Source organism: Rhinoderma darwinii, chromosome 6 (genome assembly GCF_050947455.1).
Source record: "Rhinoderma darwinii isolate aRhiDar2 chromosome 6, aRhiDar2.hap1, whole genome shotgun sequence".
NCBI classification, from domain to species: Eukaryota; Metazoa; Chordata; class Amphibia; order Anura; family Rhinodermatidae; genus Rhinoderma; species Rhinoderma darwinii.
This window is the reverse complement of record NC_134692.1, coordinates 29,534,265-29,557,415: the sequence shown is the minus strand read 5'-3', so window position 1 is coordinate 29,557,415 and position 23,151 is coordinate 29,534,265. Positions and strand designations below refer to the sequence as shown.

Here is a 23,151-nt window from a genome sequence, read left to right as displayed (position 1 = left end):
GACAGACTTCAAAAGGTGGGTGTGTGTCTTTTCACTTCCTGCCAATACAAGTCTATGGAGAGGGGATGGGGAGCAGAAGGAAGGAGCAGAGAGAATGTCACACAGACACACTGCCTATACAAATCTATGGAGAGGGGAGGGGGAGCAGTAGGAGGGAGCAGGAAGAGAAAGAGACATACACACTGCCTATATACGTCTATCAGAAGGGGAGGGGGAGCAGGAGGAGAGAGCAGAAGTGAGTGAGACACACACAGAGATGCTGCAGCTGCTGGTAAGAGTTATATGTCACCTCAGTGTCTCAACTATACTGCTCATTACTGCTGTATAATGTCCTCCATGCTGCTGCAGCTTCTATAAATCTTATAGATAGAGATAGGAGAGAAGGATTCTCCTCTTCTGTGTGTGCAGTGCACATGATAGCCATTAGGCTCCGTCCACTGGCTCAGAGAACACTGAGAATTAGATATAGAGCTTGTAGATGGGAAACTGCTAAAAAAATTTACAGGATCTTTAACCCCTTCCCACCGCAGCCATTTTTTTTTTTTCGATTTTTGTTTTCTCCATTGTTTTTTCGGTTTAGATTTTACAGTGTTCACCATGCGTTAAAGATGACATGTTTACTTTATTCTCCAGGTCACTACAATTACAGTGATACCAAATTTCTAATGTTTTTTTTACTACTTTACAAAATAAAAATTATTTGTTATATATAAAAAAAAAATCTGAGAATTTTGAAACCCATAACATTTATTTTTCCATTGACTGAGCTGTTTGAGGACTTGTATTTGTGCAGCAAGCTGTAATTTTTATTGGTACCATTTTAGGTTACATAAAACTTTTTGATCACTTTTTATTTAATTTTGTTTCGGAGGCGAGGTGACCAAAAAATAGCAATTCTGCTGTTTTTTATTTTTATCTTTTTGCAACATGTGGAATAAGTTATATTTTAATAATTTGCACAGTTATGGGCGCTTTAATACTAGTTATGTTTCTTTTTTATTGTTTACATTATTTTGTGGAAAAAAAAATGGAAAAGGTTTTTACATTTTTTGGTTTTTATTGTTAAAATATTTGTATGTATTGTTGAAAACTTTATTAAACTTATTTGTAAAACATTTTTTAGTCCCACTAGGGATCGCTGGTACAGTTCATTACAATAACAGTCTCCTATTAAGCCCTGCCTCTTTTAGGGCTTAAAAGGAGCACTAACATGGCAGATCTGGGGCCTTAAATAGGCCCTAGGTTGCCATGACAACTTATGGGCAACCTGTGACCACCTCGCATGGGAGCAATGGGGTGATAAAGGGGCACCTTCCTCTGTCTAATGGCTAGATGCTACAGTCGCTTTTGACTGCGGCATCTAAGTGGTTAAAAGGCCGGGAAAGGAGTTATCTCCGAGCTTGGCCGTTGGAGCAGGGTGTGGGCTGTATTCCACAGCTGACAGAGACTGCATAAGGAACTGTCTTGCTCTATACTTCCCCTTCCGACTTCCGCTGTTTATATACAACAGATGTTGGGACATAGTTAAAGAGGAGCAACAGGTATCAGTTCTGTGACAAACACAAAAAGTGACAGAACAGCTGAATAAAAAAGTAAGTGAATCTTTGGGAATTACCTGAATTTCTGCATTGAATGATTACTAATAAAATGTGGTCTTATTTGTATCTGTCTAAATTATGGACAAACACAATCTAACTAAACTAATAACACAAATAGTTGTACTGTTCATGTCAGTTATTGAGCACATTGAGAAAATATCCACAGTGCAGGGAGAAAAAATTAAGTGAACATCTGTGTTAACAACTTCTCAAAGAGCTAATTGGCAAAAGGTGTTTCTATTAAGGAGATTAAAAGTGTGGGTTTCACAGGTGCTCTGCCCATTAAATAAAGGAGCACAAATCCTGGTTACTGGCAAATCTGTTCTTCTTAAGAAAGATTGGTTAGTGTGATCCATGCCTTTAAGGCAAACAACTGTCAGGAGACCTCAGAAGATGTGTAATAGAGAGGCATGTAGCTGCAAAAAGGTACAAAAGCATTGTTATAGACCTGGGTGTATATGAATCTATGGTTAGACAAAATGTCGACAAATGGAGAAATTTTAGGACTGTTGCTACTCTCCTTCGGAGTGTCTGCCCTGTTAAGATCACTGCAAGAGCACAGGGGTTCCTGACCTACTGGAGACTCTACAAATTTCAAAAACCTATGTCCAAGTGTCCACCATTAGAAAAACACTGAAAAAGGATGGTCCCAAAGGAAGGACACACGAAGGAAGCCGCTGCTGTCACAAAAAAACATTGCGGCCCATCTCAAGTTTACCGGAGACCACCTGGATGTTCCACAATGCTTCTGGGAAAATGTTGTATGGACAGATGAGACAAAAGTGAAACATTTAAGAACAAATGCACAACGTTATGTTTAGGGAAAAAAGGACACCACACACCATCTGTAGGTGAAACTTATATTGCTTTATTAAAAAAATATTAATAGCAGAACAGAGGATTTCGCTCAGTATTACAGTACACAGTTTTTAATTTTATTTCAGCAGAGTGAGGTCCAAATCTCATGACATTTTATTTTTCCTGGGAGAAACCAACTGTGAGCATCTGAATGGCAGTTTTGTGCTCAGATCAGGCCAGGATTATGGAGGAGAGAATAATTTTGCATATTTTGCCGTTCCTTGGCCAATCCCTCCCACTAGCAAAAGTTTTATCCCCCTTCGACGCTGTCACTACAGTCAGGTAGTTTCCTTACTTACAGTATGTAGGATAGCCCCTGAGTTTCCATTCTGCACACTCACAGCCCCCCCCCCAGCCCCCCCCCCAGCCCCCCCCCCCCCCAACACATACACAGTGGACTCTCCCAGCTCAGAAGCAGGAAATGTCACAAAGTAGTCAAAATCTTGTGAGACTTTGACTGCTCACAGTTGCCTGTGGAGAGCAAAAAGTGGTCACCCTTTCTTAAAGGGCCAGAGCAGACATTTAGATAGGACGTCTATGGAATTCTCTTACTTATATATATTTGAGAAAAGTTTATACATTTTGGTTTCCTATTGATGAGGTAATGTGACTGAATGTTCTTGATTCAACTTGAGACTCGTACAGATGAAGTTGGCGCACTGTAAAAATGTCCATTACCAGGATTGTTATTGTTCCTTTCTTTGACACAGCCCCATACAGTAGAAGTATGAGGGTGGCTGATCATCATACATCATCCTTGTGCTATTGCAATAAGATTTATTTCTCCCTACGGCAGACAGCTCAGACTCTGCCTGGGCTCTGACACCGAACGCCAAGCCGACAAAACAAATCCTAATCAAGGCAATGTTCAGGTTTCTATAAAAAAAAAAACAGCAAACCGCAATCCAAAACCTTAAACATTGTTAACACCGGTCTAAAACCCAAATGCCGAACAGCGAGATAAATGATTCAGAGGCATTTTTACATTTTTGTTTTGCGATGTTTGAAACCACACATGAATATTTCACTACAATTGGATGTAATTTACCAAAATACATCTGTTCTATAGCGAGTTTTCCAAATGTAAGACAAAAATACAGTCACACACTTGGACAACTCGGGAGGATTTTGGTAAGGAGAGTTTTCATCAAATCGATTAATTTCCAGAAATAAGCCTTGGAAAAGCAATGAGCACTTTGGAAATGATTTGTTCGTAAACAGACAGAAGTGTTAACAGCTGTTCCTTTCAGATCATAAAATAAACCATCAATAATGATTGGACGCATTTAATTATTTCAGGCAAGTTCACCGCCTTGCGTAGCAGGCAAACATCTGTGTTGTATGCCACGGTAATTGATTTACACGGTTCCACTCATACTGACCATAAAAACAGATTTTGAGACAGTGGGAAACCATTGCGACAGCATATTTTGGACATTTAGTAGAGGACACAATGTTGTCATGTACAACAGGTTAAATTGTGTGCAGTTATCAAATAACCAGCCGGAATATTTTTAATAATGCATTAACCCCTTAAAGGGAATCTCCACCCTTTAACACCATTTTATTTTATTTTCTATTTACATAGGTCCAAAATCCTCTGCTGATTCATTTCCTTATAAGTCTTTACAGAGCTCCAAATCCCCTACATAGACATTTTGGGGAATGTAAGAATGGCTTTTCGCCAGTTATCTCGCTTTAGAATGTCCCAAATTATGGCGCACGCCATATTTGCATAATGATTTGTGACTTTTTGCTGTTTTGTGCTGCTTTTGAAACTTTTTGTAAAAATGGATGGGGTTTAGCATAAATGATAGCGGTAATCTGAGGCACTCGGACAGCCGAAGATGGGACAAATTCATTAAAAGGTGTGTGACTCTTACTAAATTTCTTGCATCTTACCCCTGCAGGCTTTCATCTAAGTTTTAGTCCACATCTTAGTGAATCTGCTTCATAGAGTTAAAGAGGACGTGTCATGCACTAAAAAAAAGTCATATTGCCACCAAACCTGGTTTCCTGCTTTCCTCCAGCCCGTTAGTTTGCAGCACCTATCTGCAAATTCATGGATAAATGGGATACATTTGGATCCCTATTTGCAGTACATTATTAAGCTCTGCCCAGGAACGCCCACAAAACCTCCCAGAGTGCCCATTTTGGCCAATTTGTATAAGCTCCGCCCCTTGAGGTCTATTTCATGGGAGAAAACAAAGAAAAACCGGGCTGTTGGGCGGTGTGGTTATAATATTAATTATAACTTTAAAATATTGGAACTTGACACGATAACTCTATGGAAAATAGTAATTGTTTTTCAATGCCTCCAAAGTGTGAAAACAAAAGAAGAAAATATGAAGAAAAGTAATACAGATAAAAGGATGTTATTACATATAAAACATATAAATTCCTTATGCAGGGGATAAGGGGTTCTTTATTAGAAAAACATGAAAAATATGGATGTTTTATGAAATTAGTCAACACTGAATGTTGGACCTAAAATATACAGATGTAGCCATCTTTATCTTGACTCTGATAACTTGCTACAGCGTGATATCCCACAACAAAAGCCATTGAAAAGTCATTAATAAAAGTCAAGATAAAGTTGCGAAACACTGTATTTAATGAGTTACAAGTCAAGATAAAGAGGGCTACATCTGTACATGGTGTTAAAAGGTTCTGCGATTTGGCCAAAAAAGACTATGTTTGACTAAGCAAGGAGAAGCAGCAACAATTCCTGTTTAAAAATCATTTCCCTAGATAAAAATAAAGGTTATATATGCCAAATAACAATATTGAATTCGAAAAAAGTACATTGATTAAGGAGGTCTGTCAGACTGGATGTTCAGGTACATATTTCACTGGCTACATTACATTGAGCAGCGGCTACATCAATATGATGCTGCACAGGTTGTCACGTCAGTAAATAATGTGTCTGGTCTCCAACCGTAGGACTACCTGTCTGTTTTTACTAACAGTACTACAATTGTCTGAGAGCAATGTAACTATAAACTCGATGTCAGGGCTTTCACCTAATGAAAAAATGCTGAACTCAAGGTGAAGCATGAACAGTAAAGCCGGATTCACACGAGCGCTGCACATCTGCAGTTTTTCACGTCCGAGGTGCATCCGTGCTCGGCGCTGCGGGACGCGATGTCTCGCATCCACCATAGTTGAGAGTCTATGGAGGGGTGCGTGATGCGTGAAAAGATAGGACATGTCATATTTTCCCACGGACCCTCCACACGGTCCGTTGAAACAACGGCTGTGTGAACGGCCACATTGAATTACTTAGGTCCGTGGGACGGCCGCTGTTTCAACGACTGTCCCACGGACGTTTAACACGTTCGTGTGAATCAGGCCTAAGAGACGGAGAGGATTCATGTGTGCAACAAAATACAACTACTGACCCTGGAGGTTATGTCGTTTGACTGCATCTGGTATGATAGAGAATTGTTGGGGCATATTTAGCATATGTTCTAGCATAATCTAAAAATAAAACTAGAATAAAAATTTCTGAAAGCATGTGTGTCAGAATTATAAAGCACTTGGTCCCCATTTTCTGCTAATTTTCCTGATGTCCAACAATTTCCAATTTGGGGTATGGTCTCATTTCTTAAAAGAATGCAACAATTTTATTAAAGTTGTGCACTGTTTTCTATGCCTACAACAGACCGGACCAGTTATAGAAGGGTTTTATAGAATGCAGTACTGATTTTGCAGGTTAAGTGTATGTTCACACGCTTAACCAAAAACGTCTCACAATCTCTGCACTTCGTTACTCTTTCTATGGTAGTTACAGCAGAGGAGGCGTAATCTCGTTGTAACCTGTCATTTACTGCGTAATCTCGTGAGATCACGCTTCCTCTGCTGTAACTACCACAGACAGAGTAACGAAGTGCAGAGATTGTGAATAGACATCCCGTAATATGTCTATTCACTATCTAAACACTTCAGTTTTGTTAATGTGTTAGTATAAGACAGCACATAAGGATCTAGCAGGATCCCTATCCGCTGAGTAAATGAATGGAGAGGAGTGCATGAGGCTGATTGGTCAGCGTCATACACACCCCTGTGCAATACCCACTTGGTCTAAAGTAAAAATACGCCCACTTGGGCATTAAGCAACTCATTAGCATAAATCTAAAATCGCTAATAAAGTGGTAAAAATAGATCGTTTTTTTAAATAAAAAGCACTGCTGTCACCTACATTATAGCGTCCATCTCAGTTATGTAGGAGATAGGGCACTTATAATGTGGTGACAGAGTCTCTTTAAGCCAAAAGAGCATTTGTGATGTCACGAATGTGGAACAAGAAGGTCTGTCTTGTAATCCGCATTCCAACTTGTCCCAAAGGGACACTTGGGTTCCTCCATGCCAAAGTCGACAAACCATGTCTTTATGTATCTCACTGTCATCCTAGAATAGAAAAGGGCCTTCCCTCAAACTGTTACCACAAAGTTGGAATCATAGAATTTTCTAAAATGTCTTTGTAAACTGTAGCCTTAATATTACCCTCCACTGGAATTAAGGGTCCAAACCATGAAAAACAGCCCGAGACCATAATCCCTCCTCCACCAAATATTACAGTAGGCACTATGCCTTCTGGTAAGTAGCGGTTGCATTCCGGTAAGTAACGGTTTCCTGACATCTGGCAAACCCAGATTCATCCAATAGTAAAACGTGATTCATCGCTCCAGAGAACACGTTTCCACTACTGAGATCACAAACAGTGGTGCAATTTTTCGCCCGGAATGTCTGCTGCGGAAAAATGCAACATTAGCCAGCCTTCTGGGATGACGTTTTATCCCAGGAGACCGCTGCAGCCAGTGATTGGCTGTAGCAGCGGTCACATGGGATGAAGCATTATCCCAGGTGGCTGGCCCTCTAATGTCATCCAGGCTGACCTTTATCTCATGTGACTGCCGCTACAGCCTGTAGTTGGCTGCAGCGGTCACATGGGATAAAATGCCATTGCTGCGATTCTGCCGCAAAAGTCGCAACACTTGACTGTTTGTTGCGGGTTTTAGATCCCCATTGAATTCAATGGGGAAAACCTGCAACAAAATACCGGCGATTTTGCAACCACAATTGACATGCTGCGGCTTAAAAAATGCACCGCAGGTTAATTTGTGTGCGGAACGTCCGCATATCACGTACACACCGTGTGGATGAGATTTCTTGAAATCTCATCCACTCCTCTGCTACTTTATGATGCTGCAGATTTTCCACAACAAAATACGTTGCAGAAAATCTGCAGTATTTACGCAATGTGTGGACGAGTCCTAAGTGTCCACTAGAGCCTGCTTTACTTCAGCGAGGCTTTGTTCATAGATCTGGGTTTAGGGCCTGTGCACATCAGCGTTGCTTTCCGTTGAGGGGTTCCGTCTGAGCTTTCCGTCGGGGGAATCTCTCAACGGAAAGGCAAACAGAAACCTTAGCTTACGTTTGCATCACCATTGATCTCAATGGTGACGGAAACTTTGCTAACGGTTTCCGTTTGTCACCGTTGTGAAAGGTCTCAGTTTCAGTTATTCACATGGAATCAATAGCGCAGTTGACATATATTATGTCTATAATTTGGACAGAGGCAGGGTTATTCTTTTCTACAAAGCAAGTTAGAGGTGGCACGGAGGAGAAAAAAAAGAACATTATTATAATGTAGGCAGGGTTATGGGCAGGGTTATGGGCTGGTGGGATGACAAGTAAATTATTGCTAAATGTATTACATAACAGAAACAGAAGGCCATTAGATATCCTATTAGAATCCTAAAAGTGCACTGCTAATAAACCAGGAGCAGGATCATATTGATATGGCAGCCTCTAAGGTTGCGTTCACACAAGCATGTTCGGTCTGTAAAGGACGGAACGTATTTCGGCCGCAAGTCCCAGACCGAACACACTGCAGGGAGCCGGGCTCCTAGCATCATAGTTATGTAAGATGCTATGAGTCCCTGCCTCTCCGTGGAACTACTGTAACATGATTACAGTACGGGACAGTTGTCTCGCAGCGAGGCTGGGACTCCTAGTGTCGTACATAACTATGATGCTAGGAGCCCGGCTCCCTGCAGTGTGTTCGGTCTGGGACTTGCGGCCGAAATACGTTCCGTCCTTTACGGGCCGAACATGCTCGTGTGAATCCAGCCAAACTGTAATCTGTTTTTATTTGACACTTATTGTCGATTCTCAGAATAATATTCTTTTTTTTTTTTTCTTACACCATTATTTGACTCAAGTTAATTTCTAACATACAAATCTGCATTACCGTGAAATGAACTAACAGAGAATAAAACGTGTTTCATTTAGGGTTTTGAAAGGATAAATGTTTTCCGTTTACTCATTGGTTTTAAATTACAAAGACGACTCAGTGTTGCACGGCATACTTTGAAAAGCCTGAATAATTAAGTATCTATCGTTTCCATTCATTTTGAAGCACGTACAAGAAGAATCGCTGTTGGGTCTTCTCTCTGACCGAGCTCATTCTATTGTCATGTCTACCGTCACAGATTCTTGACTTTTGTGTTTTTATACATGTAAACAGAAGGCTGAGATGTTTTTCTCTATATGTAGCTGCTGTAAAAGAGATTTTTTTTAAATCCACATAATATTTGTGTAAATTCACTCCTATTGTAGGTTTCCAGAGAAGTGTATTTACCCACACAAAATATAAAAAGGAATCTTTCAACTCGGAAAAACTCCTTTAAACACATGGCCACTGCAAGATTCTCTAATAACACTTGAAGTGTGAATTCAGTTGTGGCTTTTCGCAGTTCATTGATACCTCTTGGCAACAAACACCAGGAGGCTCATATGACACATGGCTAGATGCTCCAGAAACAGGACGTTTCTAGTGAAGTATGTGGGCGCTCTGGTGGCCCAAGTTCTAACACAATAATGGCCCCTACAAAAACAGTGCCCCGTAGGTTCCTCGGAAGACAACCTCATGTGAAGCTTTTTTGAGTTTATTTTGTTCAAGAGACTATTTATAAAGGTTTATTCAAAAATAACCCATTAGACTTAGAATATTTTAATTATATGCTCTGAGTGCACGTCAAATCTGAAAAAATTGTAGATTTCTTCAGAATTTCTTAAACATTTAAGCCTGTTATTCTCAGTGAAGGGGAGTGGTATAATGAAACAAATTCTTTATGAAAAGCTGTTCTAATTTAGTCAGATCTTCTTAGATTTTCGTTTTCATTTTTTTCCTCCCCACCTTCCAAAAGTCGATAATGCCATATGGGGGCGTTTTTTGCAGCACCATTTATTCTACCATATAATGTATTGGGAAACTAGAAAAAAAATCTTTAAGGGGTTGAGTAGGAAAAAGATACCACAGACAGAGTAACGAAGTGCAGAGATTGTGAATAGACATCCCGTAATATGTCTATTCACTATCTAAACACTTCAGTTTTGTTAATGTGTTAGTATAAGACAGCACATAAGGATCTAGCAGGATCCCTATCCGCTGAGTAAATGAATGGAGAGGAGTGCATGAGGCTGATTGGTCAGCGTCATACACACCCCTGTGCAATACCCACTTGGTCTAAAGTAAAAATACGCCCACTTGGGCATTAAGCAACTCATTAGCATAAATCTAAAATCGCTAATAAAGTGGTAAAAATAGATCGTTTTTTTAAATAAAAAGCACTGCTGTCACCTACATTATAGCGTCCATCTCAGTTATGTAGGAGATAGGGCACTTATAATGTGGTGACAGAGTCTCTTTAAGCCAAAAGAGCATTTGTGATGTCACGAATGTGGAACAAGAAGGTCTGTCTTGTAATCCGCATTCCAACTTGTCCCAAAGGGACACTTGGGTTCCTCCATGCCAAAGTCGACAAACCATGTCTTTATGTATCTCACTGTCATCCTAGAATAGAAAAGGGCCTTCCCTCAAACTGTTACCACAAAGTTGGAATCATAGAATTTTCTAAAATGTCTTTGTAAACTGTAGCCTTAATATTACCCTCCACTGGAATTAAGGGTCCAAACCATGAAAAACAGCCCGAGACCATAATCCCTCCTCCACCAAATATTACAGTAGGCACTATGCCTTCTGGTAAGTAGCGGTTGCATTCCGGTAAGTAACGGTTTCCTGACATCTGGCAAACCCAGATTCATCCAATAGTAAAACGTGATTCATCGCTCCAGAGAACACGTTTCCACTACTGAGATCACAAACAGTGGTGCAATTTTTCGCCCGGAATGTCTGCTGCGGAAAAATGCAACATTAGCCAGCCTTCTGGGATGACGTTTTATCCCAGGAGACCGCTGCAGCCAGTGATTGGCTGTAGCAGCGGTCACATGGGATGAAGCATTATCCCAGGTGGCTGGCCCTCTAATGTCATCCAGGCTGACCTTTATCTCATGTGACTGCCGCTACAGCCTGTAGTTGGCTGCAGCGGTCACATGGGATAAAATGCCATTGCTGCGATTCTGCCGCAAAAGTCGCAACACTTGACTGTTTGTTGCGGGTTTTAGATCCCCATTGAATTCAATGGGGAAAACCTGCAACAAAATACCGGCGATTTTGCAACCACAATTGACATGCTGCGGCTTAAAAAATGCACCGCAGGTTAATTTGTGTGCGGAACGTCCGCATATCACGTACACACCGTGTGGATGAGATTTCTTGAAATCTCATCCACTCCTCTGCTACTTTATGATGCTGCAGATTTTCCACAACAAAATACGTTGCAGAAAATCTGCAGTATTTACGCAATGTGTGGACGAGTCCTAAGTGTCCACTAGAGCCTGCTTTACTTCAGCGAGGCTTTGTTCATAGATCTGGGTTTAGGGCCTGTGCACATCAGCGTTGCTTTCCGTTGAGGGGTTCCGTCTGAGCTTTCCGTCGGGGGAATCTCTCAACGGAAAGGCAAACAGAAACCTTAGCTTACGTTTGCATCACCATTGATCTCAATGGTGACGGAAACTTTGCTAACGGTTTCCGTTTGTCACCGTTGTGAAAGGTCTCAGTTTCAGTTATTCACATGGAATCAATAGCGCAGTTGACATATATTATGTCTATAATTTGGACAGAGGCAGGGTTATTCTTTTCTACAAAGCAAGTTAGAGGTGGCACGGAGGAGAAAAAAAAGAACATTATTATAATGTAGGCAGGGTTATGGGCAGGGTTATGGGCTGGTGGGATGACAAGTAAATTATTGCTAAATGTATTACATAACAGAAACAGAAGGCCATTAGATATCCTATTAGAATCCTAAAAGTGCACTGCTAATAAACCAGGAGCAGGATCATATTGATATGGCAGCCTCTAAGGTTGCGTTCACACAAGCATGTTCGGTCTGTAAAGGACGGAACGTATTTCGGCCGCAAGTCCCAGACCGAACACACTGCAGGGAGCCGGGCTCCTAGCATCATAGTTATGTAAGATGCTATGAGTCCCTGCCTCTCCGTGGAACTACTGTAACATGATTACAGTACGGGACAGTTGTCTCGCAGCGAGGCTGGGACTCCTAGTGTCGTACATAACTATGATGCTAGGAGCCCGGCTCCCTGCAGTGTGTTCGGTCTGGGACTTGCGGCCGAAATACGTTCCGTCCTTTACGGGCCGAACATGCTCGTGTGAATCCAGCCAAACTGTAATCTGTTTTTATTTGACACTTATTGTCGATTCTCAGAATAATATTCTTTTTTTTTTTTTCTTACACCATTATTTGACTCAAGTTAATTTCTAACATACAAATCTGCATTACCGTGAAATGAACTAACAGAGAATAAAACGTGTTTCATTTAGGGTTTTGAAAGGATAAATGTTTTCCGTTTACTCATTGGTTTTAAATTACAAAGACGACTCAGTGTTGCACGGCATACTTTGAAAAGCCTGAATAATTAAGTATCTATCGTTTCCATTCATTTTGAAGCACGTACAAGAAGAATCGCTGTTGGGTCTTCTCTCTGACCGAGCTCATTCTATTGTCATGTCTACCGTCACAGATTCTTGACTTTTGTGTTTTTATACATGTAAACAGAAGGCTGAGATGTTTTTCTCTATATGTAGCTGCTGTAAAAGAGATTTTTTTTAAATCCACATAATATTTGTGTAAATTCACTCCTATTGTAGGTTTCCAGAGAAGTGTATTTACCCACACAAAATATAAAAAGGAATCTTTCAACTCGGAAAAACTCCTTTAAACACATGGCCACTGCAAGATTCTCTAATAACACTTGAAGTGTGAATTCAGTTGTGGCTTTTCGCAGTTCATTGATACCTCTTGGCAACAAACACCAGGAGGCTCATATGACACATGGCTAGATGCTCCAGAAACAGGACGTTTCTAGTGAAGTATGTGGGCGCTCTGGTGGCCCAAGTTCTAACACAATAATGGCCCCTACAAAAACAGTGCCCCGTAGGTTCCTCGGAAGACAACCTCATGTGAAGCTTTTTTGAGTTTATTTTGTTCAAGAGACTATTTATAAAGGTTTATTCAAAAATAACCCATTAGACTTAGAATATTTTAATTATATGCTCTGAGTGCACGTCAAATCTGAAAAAATTGTAGATTTCTTCAGAATTTCTTAAACATTTAAGCCTGTTATTCTCAGTGAAGGGGAGTGGTATAATGAAACAAATTCTTTATGAAAAGCTGTTCTAATTTAGTCAGATCTTCTTAGATTTTCGTTTTCATTTTTTTCCTCCCCACCTTCCAAAAGTCGATAATGCCATATGGGGGCGTTTTTTGCAGCACCATTTATTCTACCATATAATGTATTGGGAAACTAGAAAAAAAATCTTTAAGGGGTTGAGTAGGAAAAAGATACCACAGACAGAGTAACGAAGTGCAGAGATTGTGAATAGACATCCCGTAATATGTCTATTCACTATCTAAACACTTCAGTTTTGTTAATGTGTTAGTATAAGACAGCACATAAGGATCTAGCAGGATCCCTATCCGCTGAGTAAATGAATGGAGAGGAGTGCATGAGGCTGATTGGTCAGCGTCATACACACCCCTGTGCAATACCCACTTGGTCTAAAGTAAAAATACGCCCACTTGGGCATTAAGCAACTCATTAGCATAAATCTAAAATCGCTAATAAAGTGGTAAAAATAGATCGTTTTTTTAAATAAAAAGCACTGCTGTCACCTACATTATAGCGTCCATCTCAGTTATGTAGGAGATAGGGCACTTATAATGTGGTGACAGAGTCTCTTTAAGCCAAAAGAGCATTTGTGATGTCACGAATGTGGAACAAGAAGGTCTGTCTTGTAATCCGCATTCCAACTTGTCCCAAAGGGACACTTGGGTTCCTCCATGCCAAAGTCGACAAACCATGTCTTTATGTATCTCACTGTCATCCTAGAATAGAAAAGGGCCTTCCCTCAAACTGTTACCACAAAGTTGGAATCATAGAATTTTCTAAAATGTCTTTGTAAACTGTAGCCTTAATATTACCCTCCACTGGAATTAAGGGTCCAAACCATGAAAAACAGCCCGAGACCATAATCCCTCCTCCACCAAATATTACAGTAGGCACTATGCCTTCTGGTAAGTAGCGGTTGCATTCCGGTAAGTAACGGTTTCCTGACATCTGGCAAACCCAGATTCATCCAATAGTAAAACGTGATTCATCGCTCCAGAGAACACGTTTCCACTACTGAGATCACAAACAGTGGTGCAATTTTTCGCCCGGAATGTCTGCTGCGGAAAAATGCAACATTAGCCAGCCTTCTGGGATGACGTTTTATCCCAGGAGACCGCTGCAGCCAGTGATTGGCTGTAGCAGCGGTCACATGGGATGAAGCATTATCCCAGGTGGCTGGCCCTCTAATGTCATCCAGGCTGACCTTTATCTCATGTGACTGCCGCTACAGCCTGTAGTTGGCTGCAGCGGTCACATGGGATAAAATGCCATTGCTGCGATTCTGCCGCAAAAGTCGCAACACTTGACTGTTTGTTGCGGGTTTTAGATCCCCATTGAATTCAATGGGGAAAACCTGCAACAAAATACCGGCGATTTTGCAACCACAATTGACATGCTGCGGCTTAAAAAATGCACCGCAGGTTAATTTGTGTGCGGAACGTCCGCATATCACGTACACACCGTGTGGATGAGATTTCTTGAAATCTCATCCACTCCTCTGCTACTTTATGATGCTGCAGATTTTCCACAACAAAATACGTTGCAGAAAATCTGCAGTATTTACGCAATGTGTGGACGAGTCCTAAGTGTCCACTAGAGCCTGCTTTACTTCAGCGAGGCTTTGTTCATAGATCTGGGTTTAGGGCCTGTGCACATCAGCGTTGCTTTCCGTTGAGGGGTTCCGTCTGAGCTTTCCGTCGGGGGAATCTCTCAACGGAAAGGCAAACAGAAACCTTAGCTTACGTTTGCATCACCATTGATCTCAATGGTGACGGAAACTTTGCTAACGGTTTCCGTTTGTCACCGTTGTGAAAGGTCTCAGTTTCAGTTATTCACATGGAATCAATAGCGCAGTTGACATATATTATGTCTATAATTTGGACAGAGGCAGGGTTATTCTTTTCTACAAAGCAAGTTAGAGGTGGCACGGAGGAGAAAAAAAAGAACATTATTATAATGTAGGCAGGGTTATGGGCAGGGTTATGGGCTGGTGGGATGACAAGTAAATTATTGCTAAATGTATTACATAACAGAAACAGAAGGCCATTAGATATCCTATTAGAATCCTAAAAGTGCACTGCTAATAAACCAGGAGCAGGATCATATTGATATGGCAGCCTCTAAGGTTGCGTTCACACAAGCATGTTCGGTCTGTAAAGGACGGAACGTATTTCGGCCGCAAGTCCCAGACCGAACACACTGCAGGGAGCCGGGCTCCTAGCATCATAGTTATGTAAGATGCTATGAGTCCCTGCCTCTCCGTGGAACTACTGTAACATGATTACAGTACGGGACAGTTGTCTCGCAGCGAGGCTGGGACTCCTAGTGTCGTACATAACTATGATGCTAGGAGCCCGGCTCCCTGCAGTGTGTTCGGTCTGGGACTTGCGGCCGAAATACGTTCCGTCCTTTACGGGCCGAACATGCTCGTGTGAATCCAGCCAAACTGTAATCTGTTTTTATTTGACACTTATTGTCGATTCTCAGAATAATATTCTTTTTTTTTTTTTCTTACACCATTATTTGACTCAAGTTAATTTCTAACATACAAATCTGCATTACCGTGAAATGAACTAACAGAGAATAAAACGTGTTTCATTTAGGGTTTTGAAAGGATAAATGTTTTCCGTTTACTCATTGGTTTTAAATTACAAAGACGACTCAGTGTTGCACGGCATACTTTGAAAAGCCTGAATAATTAAGTATCTATCGTTTCCATTCATTTTGAAGCACGTACAAGAAGAATCGCTGTTGGGTCTTCTCTCTGACCGAGCTCATTCTATTGTCATGTCTACCGTCACAGATTCTTGACTTTTGTGTTTTTATACATGTAAACAGAAGGCTGAGATGTTTTTCTCTATATGTAGCTGCTGTAAAAGAGATTTTTTTTAAATCCACATAATATTTGTGTAAATTCACTCCTATTGTAGGTTTCCAGAGAAGTGTATTTACCCACACAAAATATAAAAAGGAATCTTTCAACTCGGAAAAACTCCTTTAAACACATGGCCACTGCAAGATTCTCTAATAACACTTGAAGTGTGAATTCAGTTGTGGCTTTTCGCAGTTCATTGATACCTCTTGGCAACAAACACCAGGAGGCTCATATGACACATGGCTAGATGCTCCAGAAACAGGACGTTTCTAGTGAAGTATGTGGGCGCTCTGGTGGCCCAAGTTCTAACACAATAATGGCCCCTACAAAAACAGTGCCCCGTAGGTTCCTCGGAAGACAACCTCATGTGAAGCTTTTTTGAGTTTATTTTGTTCAAGAGACTATTTATAAAGGTTTATTCAAAAATAACCCATTAGACTTAGAATATTTTAATTATATGCTCTGAGTGCACGTCAAATCTGAAAAAATTGTAGATTTCTTCAGAATTTCTTAAACATTTAAGCCTGTTATTCTCAGTGAAGGGGAGTGGTATAATGAAACAAATTCTTTATGAAAAGCTGTTCTAATTTAGTCAGATCTTCTTAGATTTTCGTTTTCATTTTTTTCCTCCCCACCTTCCAAAAGTCGATAATGCCATATGGGGGCGTTTTTTGCAGCACCATTTATTCTACCATATAATGTATTGGGAAACTAGAAAAAAAATCTTTAAGGGGTTGAGTAGGAAAAAGATAGTGATTCCTCAATATTTTGAGGGGCTTCATTTTTACAGCTTTCACCGTACAGTAAAAATGGCATGTTAACTTTATTCCACCGGCCAACATGATTACGGCGATACCAAATTTATATAATTTTTTGTATGTTTTACTACTTTTACAAGGAAGAAACTAATTGCTAAAAATAAAAGTTGTGCTTCTGAGAGCCATAACTTTTTTATCTTTCCGTCGATTGAGCGGTATGAGGGCTTATTTTTTGTGGGGCGAGCTGTAGTTTCTATTTGTATATCTATGTGGGATATGAAGTGACCAAAAAACAGTGATTCTGGCGTTTTAATTTTTTATTTTTTACGGCGTTCACCGTGCGGGTTAAATAATGCTGTATTGTAGTAGTTCGGACTTTTACGGACGTGGCAATACCAATTTTGTTTATTTGTTATATTATTTTCAATTACTTTAGAGGTAAAATGGGAAAAGGTTTTTCTTTTTAACTTTTAATTGTTTTTTTTTACACTACTAAAAACTTTTTTTTACAATTTTTTTTTGTCCCCCTAGGGCACTTAAACTAGCGATCATTAGATCGCTGGTGAAATACACTGCAATAATAATGCAGTATATTGCAATTTTTACAGGCTCCTGTTAAGCCCTGCCAGAGCTTGACAGGAGCTGAAGAAAGGCAGTCCCAGGGGCCTTCATTAGGCCCCTGGGCTGCCATGACAATCATCGGCACCCCCCCCTGATTACATCGCAGGGCGGCCGATGAACTGTCAGAGTGGAGCGCACCCCTCTTTCTAACGTCATAGTTGCTATGATTATGATTGATCGCAACATTTAAGGGGTTAAACCGCCAGTAACAGTGCTGTTCTTGGCTGTTAGTCCTGGGTGTCATCTGTAATACACAGCTGACACCTGCTGCGTGCAGAGCCCGCTCCAGACATCACCCCCTGTACCACAACAGACCATGACGTCGTGGTGCAGGTACAGGTTAAATAACTTAAAGTCTAAAAATGTACAGTAAAAATATTTTTTTAAAAACAAAGGTTTCGTGTAGTTTAAAGGATTTCCACCTGCTTTTTTTTTTTCTTTCCCCCTAACTTCAATAAACATTAAAATCTTAGTCTAATCATGCTATCCAATTTTTTACCCCTAGAAGAGTATTTTTCCATCCGTTTTCCTTGAAGCGCGTTCATCTGACAAGGAGTGAATGTGGGTAGTACGAGCTTGATGTCAAACAAGCTGTGCTACCTTCTATGTGCGTGTACTCAATGCTGCTAGATATACTAGTACTAGCAGCCTGAGAAGTGAACCTTGCTGACCGCTTGTCTCAACCAGGCATTATAAGCGTGGCTTAGAAGATCCCCCCTAGTTCTTCCTACGATCCTTCCCACGATCCTTTTTGTCCCTACACAGTTTTATTACCCTAGTTATCTACCATTTCAAACCCCCTCGACCCGCACCCAACACCCCTCCTGCGGTCTGCTGTGCTCACAGGCTCTAGGGGTACTGAGCATGCCCTGAAGTTGGCCACATATATGAATACAGTTGGAGAGAGATGGCTGGTCCAGGAGCTACCGTGCATGTGTGCGCTGTAGCGTCCATGGCCACAGACCGCCATTCCTACTCACCCCTCGGCGGCCACGGCCAGGGATCTGTGAGTGCTGGTCGGCATCTCCTTCCTAGGAGATGCCAGCACTCACTTCCGCTCCGCTCGGCACTGTCCCGTAAGGTGTGCGCACACTCTCGTGCCCAGCCTTAAAGGGCCAGCGTGCGCACAGTAATTATATTTACAATTAGCCCCAATCACTCTAGACTATTTAAGGGGCCCTGCCCCTTCACTCCCTGCCTTAGCATTGTTAGTAATTCCCATGTTAGTCTTTGCAAATGGTCCCTCAGTGTTATCCTGTTCCCAGTGTTCACGTGCCGTGCTACCTGTATCCCGTGCCGTGCTTTGTCCATGAGCCTGTCTAGTGTTGGAGTCGTGTCCTGCTGAACCTACTGCCATCTGCCACGTCTGGCGCATCCTGCCGGATCTACTGTCGTCCGCCATGTCTGGCGCAACCTGCTGCACCTGCTGTCATACGCCAAGTCTGGCGCAGCCTGCTGCACCTGCTGTCATCCGCCACATCTGACGCAACCTGCTGCACCCACCTCCATTTGTGCTAAAGCCTCTGCCACTGTCTGGACTATTCAGGTACCCTTGTGCTGGACTTTGTATTGATTGGGTGCTCTGTTGTTTGGCTATGGCAGTGCGGCCTAGTGGGTCCACATACCCACAGACCACGACACGGGCTCCCAAGTCCCCGGCCTCCCTCTACAGTAGATGGGGAATACACTGCGCAAGCATGGCCACCACTGAAGGACCACATCAGTGGTTGTAACTCTTGCCAACAAGCAAAATCTAAAGAGGGAGGACTATCGATAGAAGAGTAAAGATTTGAAAAATCAAGATATTTGGTGAAGTCACTCATTTTAAGTTTACTAGCATTTAAGACATGATTATGCAGATAGGAATACCCCTTCAATAGAAAATCCATAGCAGAGATCTGAATGGAAACATATGAGCTTGTTTCTTGAAGGGATATATGTAATTAAATCTAAGGAGAGCACATGACTGCATGATCTCATTTTGTGGTCAGCTCATGTCTTCTATTGCATTTTAACAATTTCTGGATATATCAGAGAGCTATACTGGACCAAATTCAGTTACCTGGAAAAATATCTTTATGTCCTGAACAGTAAAAATCAACACACAGAGATAGGTATGAATGAAACTCCTACTACTTCCAAGTTGATTTTATGATTAAAGAATATATACAGTATAAAAATGGTCTTAGGCTGAAGAGTGAGAAGCAATCCTCTAAAAATGTCTTATTTATGGTCCAGCCAGATAATATGAGCTCAGGAGATAGACCTGAGATTTATTGATCACTTTTTGAGAAGACCATCCTTAATCTAGACCAGGTGTCAAATTCAGTAAATGTTTTTCTATTCCCTTAAATGCTTTTAAAATGACCTCCCTTCTAGAAGACCATTTTTCACTGCAATTTTTTTGCTCAGTAAGGTTTCATTGTGTTAAAGATATTTCTTGGAAACTGAGAAAAAACATTCCTCTACTGGTTCATTGGTGTAGCCAGACAGACTAGCATTGGTCAGCATATGAATAAGAAATAATTATTATTCAAATGAACGAAAAAACATTTAGATATAACCTTTTGCTTGTATACTATATATAACAAGGCAGAACTAGGAAAGACTGGGCCCCATAGCAAACTTTTGACTGGGCCCCCCTTGTAGATAGTGCCCCCTGTAGATAGTGACGCCCAGTAGATAGTGCCCCCCATAGATTCTGCCATACAGCCCCCCTGTAGACAGTGCTATACAGCCCCCCTGTAGATAGTGTCACATCCCCTTGTAGAAACTGCCACCCTTGTAGACAGTGGCATACAGGACTCCCTTGTAAATAGTTCCCCCCCACCTCCCCCTTGTAGATAGTGCCATACAGATCCCCCTGTAGATAATGACACATATCTCCCTCTTGTAGATAGTGCCATACAGCCCCCCCTGTAGATAGGACCATACAGCACCCCTTGTAGATAGTGCCATAAAGACCCCCTGTAGATAGCGCCACCCAAACAAATAAAACAAACAAACTTTATACTCACTTAGGCCCTGTTCCCACGACAAACAGAGCTGCTCCAAGGCATCAAAGCCAACGGGATCCTTGCGTAGGCTGGCGTGATCGAGTGATGTCATCATGCCGTGGCCTGTAGCCTAGTAAATGGCAGAGCAAGGAGATACAGTGTTCACAGGGCCTGTAAAGAGCTGCGTACTGAAGAGCTGTATGCGCTCCGGAGTTTCTCCATCACCCGGGGCAAAGATTCACTTTGGCGTTCCCCCTCTCCCAACTTCTTTCCCGGCATCTCCTTCCCCCTCACCATGTTTTCTTTCTCTACCAATCAATGAGATGTAATTGTTTTTTTTGACCTTTTATATTTATGTAACTCGAGCATAAAACCATTTGTATGTTTTACAAGCAATATAGTTCTATAAGGTAGGTACCATAACAATGAATTAAAAGAAAATAAATTAAAGAGGTCAGTGCCTGACTAAAACAGATTGTATAACTGAGGCTAATGAGACTATATGTTGACATAATGAATATCCTCCTCTTGTAGATAATGCCACACCTCCTCCCCCTGTAGACACTGCCACACCCCCCCTTGTAGATAGTACCACAGATAGCCCCCTGTAGATAGTGCCACACATACCCCCTTGTAGATAGTGCCATACACACCCACTGTAGATAGTGCCATACACACCACCTGTAGATAATGCCACATAGCCCCCCCTGTAGATAGTGCCACACAGCCCCCCTGTAAATAATGCCCCCCTTGTAGATAGTGCCACACAGCTCCCCTAGATATTGCCAGTCTCCCACCCTTGTAGATAGTGACAAAAGTTGAAGCCTAACATGCCTGAAAATTCCTTCGTTTGACATTCGCCATCAGTGGTCTGTCGGGCACCCCACTTACACATTAACCCGTAATTAACGGGTTCTAACAATTTTCCTTTAATACGTATGACCAGCTTTGGTGACAATGAGACGATCTTTACCTACTTAAACCAATTCTTGTTCAATGAAACATTGACTTTGTGCCAATTTTACGTCACCATTAAACATAAGTCTATATATTCTATTATATTTATCAAACTATAGCTTTTAGGACAGAGGGAAATTGTATGCTTCAGTGACCTCAAGAGACTATTCTAATCAGGAAAAGATTGAGACAGTATTTAGTTCTGGGCTATATTGGAGCCCTGAGACAAAGTAGTCTTAGGAGTGCAATAACTTGAACAATATTGTTAAAATTGCTTTGAGCTTACAATGCAACTTCTCTTCATATGTATAAACACTACAGTATGTGCCTTAGGCTTTTATTTGGTTATCAAAACACATTTGCGACACAATATGGACATAGAAGTATATACATTTCCAGATGTGCACATAATTTAAATGTTATTTTTTTAACTTTTCAACTATGTAAATTGTGTAAAATATTAATTTGTTCATACTAGTACATCAAGTGATATATGGGTCTACAAAAAAATCTCTGAAGAACACAGTGTCAACTTCTTTGGGTTAGTTGGGCTCCTAAGAAAAACTACCCTTTGTACTGACATTCTTATTATTGTAACATAAAATATAAACTTAAAGACAGAATCAAAACTCTCCCAGAACTTTGGAGATCCAGAGAAAAGGATCCAAAGTAACTCATAAAGTACATAGAGCAGTAGCAATGTCATAAAATCTCTTTGGCTGGATAAAATGTAATCTAAACCTGACTATAAGGAAAGAAATGACACGGTATATGGTAATTTATGAGTACTATATAGTGATGACAAGTCTTTGGCAGGGGTAACAGTGGAAGGGGTAGAGCCAATTGACAAACAAATAAAAAGGAGAAAACTTCCTTACCTTTTTCTTGCTGCTTTTGCGTGGCATCACAACAATACGACTTGGCCTTTCAAACATCATTTTAAGATTGTCCAAAGGAATGGCAAACCTTTCAATCTTGCGAGAAGCCTGGAGATCCTCTTTGAAAACAATATCTCCATTCCGGTGTCTCTGTTGTGACTGAGAAGCTTGGTTGGTCCTTCTATCTTCACGTGTACGTACCTTGCTCATACTTTAGATTAAACTAAATATTATTATATAGAGAGAGAGCTTTATTGACTTATTAGCTTGTAAATCAGTGTTGCCCTAAAAATTTGATGACTCTGCTCAAGAACCGTATGTGTTTAGTTCAACTGTTTTTCAATTATTCTCTTTCAGAAATTTCTATTTCCTTCGTTAATGTTTTTTTTTTTTTTTTCCTATTTCCTTCTCTCTCTTGGCAATTAAAGTTTTCTTTTTGTTTTAGCTATTTTAAGTTCCTTTCAATCTGTTCCTTTCTGTTGTCTTAGCTGATGATCTGCCGATGGCAATGAGATTTCCAACTCTGGCAGCTTAAAGTTTGGTCTTGGCAATCATTTTTCATCAGGAGCTGGTGACTTTTGCTAGAAGCAGCAGCAGCATAAGCTTCACAGATGATTCATAGCCTTGGAGGAAGCAACTTAGTAGCTGGTTGATGTGGATACTTGGACCATAAGACCATTAAGAGTTATTTTCCAAATTATCAATGAAACTTAAAAAGTTGGGCACGTTCCCACATCCAGAGACTTCAGCAGACTAACATTAAAAAAAAAAAAGACACGGAAGTTATTTTTTATTTGAAGGTCAGTAGCAAAAGCAAAATACATATCTATACAAGTACTGAAGCTTTTCATGATTTACAGCATTTTCGAAGCTTCGGAAATAAGCTTTCATTCTAAAGGTCAGATAGGTTGAGAAGTCTGGTATTCAAAATTAAATTCATCACAAAGTTTCCCTTACTTCCAACTTCAAGAATAAGAGTACAGGTTGTTAGTGACAGCTTGGATGAAAATGGGA

The 23,151-nt window shown here is 40.9% G+C and overlaps 1 protein-coding gene across 1 annotated transcript in view; it reads right to left on the bottom strand.

Annotated features, from left to right (window-relative positions):
* The window catches only part of XIRP2 (xin actin binding repeat containing 2), a 206,750-nt gene extending 184,403 nt beyond the window's left edge, over positions 1-22,347 (bottom strand). Inside the window, exon 1 of the mRNA XM_075831107.1 lies at positions 22,138-22,347. Within this exon, the coding sequence (XP_075687222.1) occupies positions 22,138-22,347 (210 nt within the window). The remainder of the gene's footprint in view (positions 1-22,137) is intronic.
* Between the last annotated feature and the right edge of the window lie 804 nt (positions 22,348-23,151).